At 38.4% G+C, this 11,020-nt stretch overlaps 1 protein-coding gene across 4 annotated transcripts in view; it reads left to right on the forward strand.

The window, feature by feature from the left end:
- Positions 1 to 11,020, forward strand: part of Mtmr2 (myotubularin related protein 2) — a 54,477-nt gene that overhangs the window by 41,863 nt on the left and 1,594 nt on the right. For 2 of the 4 annotated variants that reach the window (XM_055615416.1, XM_055615418.1), the window contains 6 exons: positions 1,649 to 1,834; positions 2,314 to 2,520; positions 5,904 to 5,996; positions 7,058 to 7,171; positions 8,404 to 8,580; positions 8,970 to 10,019. In XM_055615416.1, coding sequence (XP_055471391.1) covers positions 1,649 to 1,834; positions 2,314 to 2,520; positions 5,904 to 5,996; positions 7,058 to 7,171; positions 8,404 to 8,580; positions 8,970 to 9,131 — 939 coding nt within the window. In that variant the 3' untranslated portion in view covers positions 9,132 to 10,019. Of the gene's footprint in view, positions 1 to 1,648; positions 1,835 to 2,313; positions 2,521 to 5,903; positions 5,997 to 7,057; positions 7,172 to 8,403; positions 8,581 to 8,969; positions 10,020 to 10,727; positions 10,875 to 11,020 lie in introns of those variants that run through there. The other 2 variants (XR_008721061.1, XM_055615417.1) reach the window with 2 other exon arrangements.

Consider the following 11,020-nt stretch of genomic DNA (forward strand, 5'->3'; position numbering starts at 1 on the left):
TGCGTCATCTGTATCCATTGCACTGTTGCCTCCCATTCACTGATGGCAGTCAACCCTTGGGACGATTGGTAGTCTGTCCCACACTTCCCTACACTTGCTATTTTGAGACTCAGAGTAGCTAATCAACAAATTCAGTTTTAAATGATTTTCATTTTTTTGTTTTATCATGTAGTTGCCATTAAAAAATACTTAATGGAGATAAAAAATGCACTCACCATAAGAAAGTGTCTACTCCTTTAATATTCACAGTCCATATTGGCTGTGGGTTCTGTATTAATTCTATCCTGTTTCTGTAGTGGGTTTATGAAGACGCTACTGCCATGCTATGGGTTCTGTAGTATTTCTTTCCATTTCTGTGATGGGCTTGTAAATTAACTACTACATCTTCTTAAATTTGTTGCAGCAGAATTGCTTTGAAAGTTTCTCTGGCCTCAGTTTAAGAATGACTTTGTTAGACTTGTTACATCCTGTGGCAGAATGGCTAACAGGGCTGCTGTGAGCATGTGCCATTTGCTCCCTGAGATGTGCCGGGAGAGACCTACTTACTCTATCTAGGCCTCACATTATAAACATCCTCCAACAATCTCACAAATACTACTAGCCACTAGAGACATAAGTATACAACACAAAAGCCTGATATACCATGTTAAACCATAACATCCATTCTCACTCTTCAGGAGTCTTTGTTAACAAGTATCACTGACATTAATTTTTGTGACAACTTTGAATATAAATTACTCTGTAGAAGAGAAGTCTGACTAATTTTTAAAATTAGTTTGGACTTGAATTCGGAGGTGTCGTAGTCATGATTTTATTATTTTATAGATTTGAAGATAGTAATGTCAGTGGGATTGTTTTATAACATTTTTAACTTAAAATGAATTAGCTGCTTATAATATAAGCAAACTATGATAGCTAATCTTGTCAACTTGATTGGAAAGAGGACTAGTGTATCTGTGAGGACATTTTGATAAATAAAAGCTCTGACACCTTTGAGGGGTGGCCTCTGCCCTTCCTGCCACTCTTCTCTGTAACAGGGCTGATGTAGGGGAATGGTTTTCCTTTGCCATGCTCTTTCCCCGTGATGCATCACAGTCTAGAAATGTGGGGCCTGCCTGTGAACTGAAACCTGTAGAATTGAAGTAAATCTTCCCCAGATAAAGCCTTCCTCAAGCATTTTGTCATGGCAACAGAACACTAACTTGGAAGTCATTATGGCTACAATGAGTTTTTCAGTTATTAAATGTGAAATGATGTAAAAAGGAGAAAAGGCTTGGGTGAGTATGGGATTCTTGAATATGGAATTGATGATCTGTTTCAGTGAGTTTGAAAGGAAGTTTTTGTTCTCGATAGGACTGATAAGCATAGTGAAATTTTCTTTAAAATGCTAAAGTACGTTGGGATGATTCCTAACATCCTGTCACATAGGCTTAGCACAGGCTGTTTTAGGGATATTATGAGGCTGCATGTGTTTATTCTAAGTGGCCCTGAGTTACCCATGCTTCCCATAGGGTTTCCTTATGTACAGCAATATTCATATTTCATACATTTTAGGTATTCCATACATTTTATGGAATTTTGTAAGAATATCTATAGAAGAGAGCTATTCATTCACTTATGGTTTTCTGTGATATGTGCCCTTTTGCAGGCAAAGGGGGGAGGTTATGAAAGTGAAGATGCTTATCAAAATGCAGAACTTGTTTTTCTGGATATTCATAATATCCATGTTATGAGAGAATCATTGCGGAAGCTGAAGGAGATTGTGTACCCCAACATTGAGGAAACTCACTGGTTGTCTAACTTGGAATCTACACACTGGCTGGAACATATTAAGGTATTTGTTACTCTTTCTTAAGGCCTCCACCCTTGGATCTTGTAACTGAAATCAGCAAGAGGGACTTGATGAGTACGGAGGCCAGTGTCTCTGTACACACTCTGAAGAAGCTGTACATTTACCTGTGCTGTACATGTGTCTCTGCTGCTCCTTGTTTTCTGCTTCCCCATCCATCTGAATTCTATCCATGCTCCAGATATTTCACTTTCTGTCTTCACACATTGTATTCTTTTCCAGCTTCGTATGTTCTCAACCCACACTCCACTTTAATATGCTGTTCATTTATTTGTCTGTTTTGGAGACAAGTTCCAGGTAGTCCTCCTCTCAGACTGTTGGGATTATAGGCATGAGCCTTGGCACCTTGCCTCCTTTTTAATGACTGTTGACTGATGCTTCTTGCCATGTGACTGAGGCAGTAATATCTAACAAAACTGTGATTCACTTTTTAAATTTTACTTTCATTTTACTCTTGTTTCCAGCTCATTCTTGCAGGGGCTCTGAGGATTGCTGACAAGGTAGAGTCGGGGAAGACCTCTGTGGTGGTGCATTGCAGTGATGGCTGGGATCGCACAGCTCAGCTCACTTCCCTGGCCATGCTTATGCTGGATGGATACTATCGAACCATCCGAGGATTTGAAGTTCTCGTGGAGAAAGAGTGGCTAAGCTTTGGACATCGATTCCAACTAGTGAGTAAAGAACCTTCATTTAACTGTGTGTCTGGTCTTCTTATGCTCATGTGCGCATGTGCATTTGTGTGCAAGTCAGGGGTTGTCAGTTTTCTTCAGTTACTTCCTATCTTACTCTTAAAGACAGGGTTCTTCACTGTCCCTGGAGTTCACAGATTTGGAGTAAGCTGGCTAGCCATCAAAACTAAGAGACCTGCCATTTCTGTCTCTCCGTGCTGGGGTTACAGGCATGCACGCTATGCCTATCTTTATTAAGCTGTTGGGACCAAACTCAGGTCTTCATGTTTTTGTGGTAAACACTTTCCCAGCTGAGCCATCCTGCACCTTCATTCCTAATGTGTTAATGTTTCACATCTTGTGCAAGGTATAAAACTGGATAATGGTGTAAAAAAAAAAAAAAAAAGTCTCGGCTATTAAGAACTCTTGCTCTTGTGGAGGATTTGAGCACTCAATGGAGGATTCTCAGCACTCAGGTCAAGTGGCTCCAAAGTACCTATTAGTACAGCACTAGAGGGATCTGACTCTTTTGGCCTTTGGGTATCATGTACACATACCTATATGTACATAAAAATAAAAACTTTAACTAATATTTAACTCCTTAGGACTAAATATAGTTTCCTATTTATGCTTTCCATAAATTTGGAAAGTGGCACAGGTAGTCTTATGAAAATGACAAAATTTTGAGCCTTGTACTGTTCAAAGTGTTATTATTTACTTAGACAGTGGTTAAACCCAGGGCCAATACAAGCACTCTTCCACTTAAAAAGTTCTGAGATATGGGGTCTTGCCCAGTTTCCAAGACTGACTTACTTTATAGTCTCACTTGTGATCCTCTAGTCTCAGCTTCCTGAGTAGCTGGAGTTTCTGATATGTACTCCTGGGACTAGGCTGAGAATTTTTTTTTTTAATGGTAAATTTTAAAATTAAGAGATCCTAGAATATTTTAGTTGGATTCAAAGTTTGTTTAGCCATGAATCTGAAGTATATGCCTAAAACAGTAAGGTGTACCTACTAAATTAGTGCTTCTATTCATTAACAACAGGCATATACCCCTTCTTGAAGCCATCGGTCCCACTTAGACTCCCTTGCTGGAATTTGTGATAATGGAGTGAGGCCTCCTGCTTCCTATGGTTTCACACTCCCCCTGGAGACAAATGAAAATCATTCCTTGTTATCATTCAGATATTTGAACATAGCTAGCTATCTCCCTGTATCACCCATAAACAGTTCAGCTTTTCAAGATGAACATCCTTGATTGGTCTTTTCTCCCCATCCCAGTTGTCTGTCAGTGTACTTATGACTGTCTAGACGTGTGGTACCCACAACTTAAGAAAACACTTGGTCTCTGCTTTCCTGTGCTATGCTTTGGACTCATGCTGTTCTTCAATGGAATGTTAAATGGCTTCTGTTCAATGCTGTTTTGGAATTGGAAAACTTACAGTAACGTTATAGGTCTTGTGTTATTTGTGTTGGAATTAAAGTGATGACGGAGTCATCTTCCCAGGAAGGGGAAGGAGTTTGAGAATAAATGATGAACAAGGCAAGAGTTGAACTGAGGGAGAAGCCAGAACATTAGAGGCCTAGATGGCACAGAGGGATATGTATAGGTCCTGGTATCTGCATGGATGCGCTTTAATATTAATCTTTAGAAGGGTTTGCTAGCAGTGTTTATAAGTAACTTCAAGAAACTAGCACTTGAAATTGGTTGACTCTTTTGAACATGAACTGTCAAGCAAAATTAGGCACCTGAAGCATTCTCTCCCAGTAGCTTACATTTTCCCACTTTGTCTATACAATGATGCACTTATCAAAAAACTCTCTTTAAAACAAATTCTTCAAAGAAAAAACCAGTTATGTTTCAAAACCATAAATTCCTTGTTACTTGCTCTGGTCACCCATCCCACTCTTTCTGGTCCACTATTTAAAGGGGGTCCTTTTCTTTGCTTTCTTTCATTAAAGAACATCTAGTCAAGAAGGCATGCTAGTGACTAATGCTACAATCAGTTTGTTGAAATTTATGAGGAAAATTCTATGTAGTTTAGTAGCCTTTTTTGAAAATTATTTTGGATGTTTTGAAATCTGTCAGAACTTAGCAAGTAGTAGAGGTTCCTTAGAGGTTATGGAATCCAAAAAAAGATTTTTTTTTTAATCCTTTGTCATACTAAATTCCTTTGGTCTCCTAATTTTTCTTTCTATATATATATATTTGTGCCATCATGGTTATAGAAAAAACACTAGCTCATAGTTATGCAGACCTGCTGATCTGCTGTTTTGTCTACTGTAGCAGAGGCATATGCATGTGGTTTTTCAGAAAGGTAGAGAAGGTGAAAGTTGACTAAAATTCCAATCTTTACATGATTAGCAGCAAATACTATCCATAGTACTTTACTGTAAGGAAAACAAACTGTACATTTTTGAAAAACATCAAATATTAAAATCTTATAATGTATAGTTTATATTAAAATGTTACTTTGTTTTATCCTGATGCACAGAATAATAGCAAATCACACACAGACCTTTTCCATTTTGTCACATTAAAATATTTACTCAGTAACAATTTTTTTTCCTGCTTTGTCAGTGATACTTGTCTAAGAAAACTTGACATTTTCCCTTTAGTAGTGAGCTAGCAACTTGACAACCAACAGCAGTATATTCGTTTGTACCAGGAGTACCAATACTACACACTGGGAAAGCAAATCAAAGCAATGGCCTAGGACTACGACAGTATGTTTTTAAATCGAAGCTTGCCCCAGAAGTTATATATCCCACTGGTTTATTTTAGTTATTTAGTTTTGGTTTTTCAAGACAGGGTTTTCCTGTGTAGCTCTATCTGCCCTGCACTCACTTTGTAGACCAAACTGGCCTCGAACTCACAGGCATCTGCCTCCCAGAGTGCTGGGATTACAGGTGTGTGCTGCTTCTATGACCGGCTATCTCACTTTTTGAATGAATGCCTGCTTTGGGATTTTAAGTTGTATGGGTGGGAACCCATTTATGTGAAGGACAGATCCAAGAACTTTTGAAAGTTCTTGAGATTTGTGCTATGTAATTATCTCCTGAGAAGGTGTTCTTTGTCTAGTAACTGTCCATAAGGAATGTCTTACCACTGAGACATCTCTAGGGACAAATATCTGGGCTGTAAGAACTGTTTCTTCTTTGTTGTTTTAGAATCTGGCTTTCATTTATTAAAGTAGTAATCTTGAAGTTTGCAGTGTGGAAATGTTAATAAGTTCCTGCTTGGGTAGAGTTATGATTTCTACTTTGTAGTACTTTTAAAAGATGTTTTAAAGAAATTACAAATACTGACCAAATTATACTTTTGGAAAACAAAATTCTACTAAGTAAAATGTCCTACATGTGACATTTCATTGTCTTTGCTTCAGAGAGTTGGCCATGGAGATAAGAACCATGCTGATGCAGATAGATCACCTGTTTTTCTTCAATTTATTGACTGTGTCTGGCAAATGACAAGACAGGTAAAACCATCCGCTAACACCCTTCCCTCACACCTACTCTAAGCTCACAGTGGTCCAGATTGGCTTATGATTCTTAGGTAGAATACCACTGGCAATAGCTATTGTTATTGTTCGGTATTAAAACTTGTTATTTAGGGTAATGTTAATAAATATTAATAAACAGTTGGATTCTAGTAGCATCTCAGCCCAGAGCACTGATAACAATCAAAAAAAGAGTCCTCCTTTGAAATAGTTCTTTGTTCACTGAGAGTTCTGTATACTTTGCTAAGATGAAAAAACAAGCTACATCAAATTCCAGCCTAAAATAAACACTATTTTGAGTCATTTTAGCAGTTTTAAAGGAAGTATTGAGGCAGAAAGTATAAGGAAGGGATGACTCAGCCCCTTGTTAATCATGGAGCTATTAGGAACCCTGTTAACAGCCTTTTAGGCAACAGGTTTGTTTGAAATAGTGGTATAACCTGACTCAGTCTAAAAGGTACATGCCACTTTGGGATTATGATAGGAAGCAGAGTTGCAGGGTCTTGAGAATGGTTTCAGCAGGAGTGGGGTTAAGTTTGATAGCCCTCCAAAATTGGGTTGTAGAAAATTAAGATACCCACTGAGGCTTGGGTAAGGGTGAATTTTGGGTTGGACTGTCAGTTGTGCATTACAAGAACCTGTTCCTCCACAAGACAACTAGGTTGACTTGTAAGTTGTCTGCCCATATGTATATGGAATACTTTCTTCTGTGTATATACTGATGGTATTTGCTGGGCACATTTGATATTTTAATTCTTAGAAATAAGACATGTTGAAAACTAAAAGAAAAGTTAAGAAAGGAAGACTAGACTCACCAGAATTGTTCCAAGTCAGAATTCAATGGCTGGCAACTGTAAGGTCAAAGCAGAGCAGACCTAAGACCATGCAGTACTTGTTGCATGAGAGAGACTCTGCCTTGGAAAACAGATAATGCCATGATGGCTTAGGTAGTTTTAAATCTAAGTACTATTTTAAAAGGTCTGCTTGTGACAGATAAATATGCTTGATAATGTCTCAAGTTTGTGGTGCTCAATTTGCAGTTCCCTACTGCATTTGAATTCAACGAGTATTTTCTCATTACCATCCTGGACCACTTGTACAGCTGTTTATTTGGAACATTCCTCTGTAACAGTGAACAGCAGAGGGGAAAAGAGGTAAAGTATGAGCTCTGGCTCTCACTCTGGTATGTATGTAGTTATATTGTACTTCACAAAATGTACTAGGATTACTTCTACCTATAAGTGGGGATAAGGGATCACACCTATAATCCGAGATACTCTAGAGGCTAAGGTAGAAGGACCACAAATCTGAGGCTAGCTTTTTAAACACAGATCCTCTCAAAATAAATTTGAAGAAAAGATGCAGAGAGAAGATGCTGGAGATGTACAGGCTCAGTGTCGGGTTCAGTCTTGCTACAGCAAAAGAACCATTCTTTGTAGAAACTGTTGGTGGTATTGGTAGAGCCCTCGTGGACATCAAGTTTTACTCAGAAAGCATGGTCAGAAAGTAGGTTATTCTGGGAGAGTATTCACACTGGAAAGCCCTATTACAGATGTTAGACTCACTATTATGCAAGTTCATTTGTTTTTGTGAAACAGGGACAGTGTTTACTGTTGTGGAAATTAGTGCTCCCCAGACTGTACCTTGTAAGCATACTTTATAGTGACTGTATTTTTACTTTATAGTGAATGTATTTCCATGCATGTAGGCTTTCATTATGTTGTGGCATATTAGATAATCACAAATAGCACAGCAGTACTGTAATTACAGTCAATCTGTTGAGAAACTACCCTTGATTTAAAAGTTTTATTCATATAATTTAAATGCCACAGAAACCCTCTTTTATAACCACAGAATTGTGGGACCAACACTGTTAAAATTTAGAGCATTTTCACCACACAGAAGTCATCCCAAACTTGTTAGTCCTCCTCTAGGTTTGGGCAGATACTGATCAGGTTTCTCTATGGATGGGCCTCTTATGAACACTTCATGTAAATGGAATCATCCACGTCACCTTTACTATCTTTTCAATATTTATGTCCTAGCATGCACTTTTTCTTCGTGCTCAAATAATCTTGCATTATGTGTATCTCATCAGTTGGTGGTCCTTTGTATTTTTATTTTGGCTGTTGTAAACAGTATTGCCTTAACCATATGGAGCACTTTTATTTTTCTGTGTGTGGAGTGTGTGTGTTTGGGGAGACCAGAAGGTATTGAATGCCCTCGAGCTGGTGCTTTCAGCTACCCAATGTGGATGAACTCTGATCCTATCTTGAGCATCCTCTTTTGTTGATTTTAAAGATCACACAGCCCAACATAGGTTTCATCTAAGGTTTAAATGGCTGATGTGGTAGGGGAGGATCTTTATCTATTTTCCCTCTTACAGAATCTTCCTAAGAGGACGGTGTCACTGTGGTCCTACATAAACAGCCAGCTGGAAGACTTCACTAATCCTCTCTATGGGAGCTACTCCAATCATGTCCTTTACCCAGTAGCCAGCATGCGCCACCTAGAGCTCTGGGTGGGATATTATATAAGGTGGAACCCCCGGATGAAACCACAGGTACACATCTACAATGTACATACACTATGACTCTCCTAGGTTTGTCACTCTCAAAACTTTCCACTCTGTCAGGAGACTTTCCTGACTACACACATCTTTCTGTGTGGTCTTTAAGTATACTGAAGAAAAGCTTTTTTTAAAAGCCAAAAAACTGCAGGTCCATAGTCCCGAAGAGTTTTAACTAAATGATGACTTTGCAAAGTAGCATCTTCTTGGAATACCTGAAGCCACTGAAAGATCAGTGGTGACAACAAAACATGTGGATTCCATTGAGGAACTGAAGGTGGGGCTGTCCAACAGCTGAAACAGCCAATGCCAGAAAGCTCAAGGATGGTTAAAATCTACTTTGCCTGGGATTCCTATTGCAGTGATTTTGTTTGCTCTTGCAGGAACCTATCCACAGCAGATACAAAGAACTTCTTGCCAAAAGAGCAGAGCTTCAGAGAAAAGTAGAGGAACTTCAGAGAGAAATTTCCAACCGCTCAACCTCTTCTTCAGAAAGAGCCAGCTCTCCTGCACAGTGTGTGACTCCTGTCCAAACTGTTGTATGAAAGGACTATTAGGTCAGGAACTCTGCATCACAGCACCTTATGGGTAGAAAGCCTTTCATGTTTTAAATCCATCTACAGGAGATTTATTTCAAGTCTCTCTTAGATGAGTTTAGAAACAGCATTGCAGGTGACAATGGAGATCATTTGTAATTAAAGTATGACACTAACCTTAAGTCACCCAAAGAATACTAAAGTAGTGCAGTCCAGTATCCACGGTGGGTACAAGTTTTTCATTTCAAAATGTCTTAAGAACTGAGGACCTGGTTAAGTTCTCTAGGTGGGAGAAAAACAAGAGCAGCTGTTTTTACAGAGAGCATACTTAGAGCCTTGATGTCTGTCAGGTCAAAATTGCTCCTTTGTCAAATTTCCCAATTTAGTAAAAAGCATTGCCTTGAGACTATTACAGCATAGTAGTAATTGCTGACATTGTAACTAGGGTATTCGCAACAGCAGTTAGGAAATGATGCCTTATATATGTGCTTTGAGGGGATGAAGGGACAAAGTAGTAGCTGTCATCCAAGAATTCAAAGAACAGTATACGCCTTTCAGATGAATTTACATTTGTATGTTGATCATAAACATCACAGAAGACATTTTAAAACCTTATTACTCCACTTTATGTTGATGATAATTGGCAAGTTTTAAAACAGTATTCTAAGACCTTAAAAGTCTGACTTTAGTGCCATGTTTAAATTTCACATGAACACTACCAAAGAACACTGCATGTTGAAAGAGTTAGTCTCAGTATCAGCAAGTAAAGCCTCGCTTCTCTGCTCACCTGAGTAGGGTGCTGGTGTCTATTTTACTCTGTATAAGAGCCATATGTAATGTACTGTAACAAAGGAACTTCGTACCACTTGGTCTTTTAATTAAATGACTTCAAACTTTGTCCTGTCTAGTTGTCTAAAGTATCCTCCCTAACTCCCAAAATGTTACCTAGAAATGTTCAATTTGACCCCCCCCCCCCAGGCTTTTTGACACCTAAATCAAACTAAATATATATATATGTGTATATATATATAGTTCTTTAATTTATTATATCCTGTTGCTGATGTTGGAATTAGTACATCATATACATATGCACACAGAGCTCTTCTTCTCTTTGTTTTTCCTTGGATATTTTAAGTGGACATTGAACCTAGAGTCTTAAACTTACAAGGCAAGTGCTGTACTACTGAACTATATCCCCAGCATACCCAGTGTTAACAAAATTGGTACCAAATGATTTGGTTGGTGCAAAATTAGTTATTAGAAAAATTTTAGGAGGTATTTATGTTACTAACTAGCATTCAAGTAAGGTTTCTACGTAGTTCACACTTTCCTCTCTAGTCTGCTTCCTCATTGAAACTTTTATCATTGTGGTATGACACAAAGGAATGCTGATGGGATCCAGACTTTAAAGGTGATCATACACTTACTCAGAAGCCAGAGAATATAAGAGGAACTCTGTCGAGTCTCCCTTCTAAACCTTCTAACGTGTTCTATGACCTCCAAAATATCTTCAGTGTATAATGTACACACTAAAAGCACTTTATGTGGAATTCAGCTGTCTTCTTGGTATATAGTACCGAGGTAACAATTCACATTTTCCCCCAGCTTGAAAGCACTCCTTTCTTACTCAGCATGGGATCCATGTTGTCAACTTGTACAGAGAATACATGGGAACTCTGCTGTGAGTGAGTGAACAAGAAACAAGCAGGATCAAAACCCAAAGCCCTACACTTTGGATCCAGCTGGAGATAGGTAGGATTTAGCATCTCTCAATTACTATTCTAATTAGGAGTTGGAGCCATTTCTATTCAAATGAGTTATTCAGTTTAATGTCCTGAAATTCAAACAAGGAGTAAACAGAATGGTGGTTGAGATGGAAATATTTACCATATCACCAG

Source organism: Psammomys obesus, unplaced genomic scaffold, assembly GCF_907164565.1.
Source record: "Psammomys obesus unplaced genomic scaffold, mPsaObe1.curated_primary_1811, whole genome shotgun sequence".
Lineage (NCBI taxonomy): Eukaryota > Metazoa > Chordata > Mammalia > Rodentia > Muridae > Psammomys > Psammomys obesus.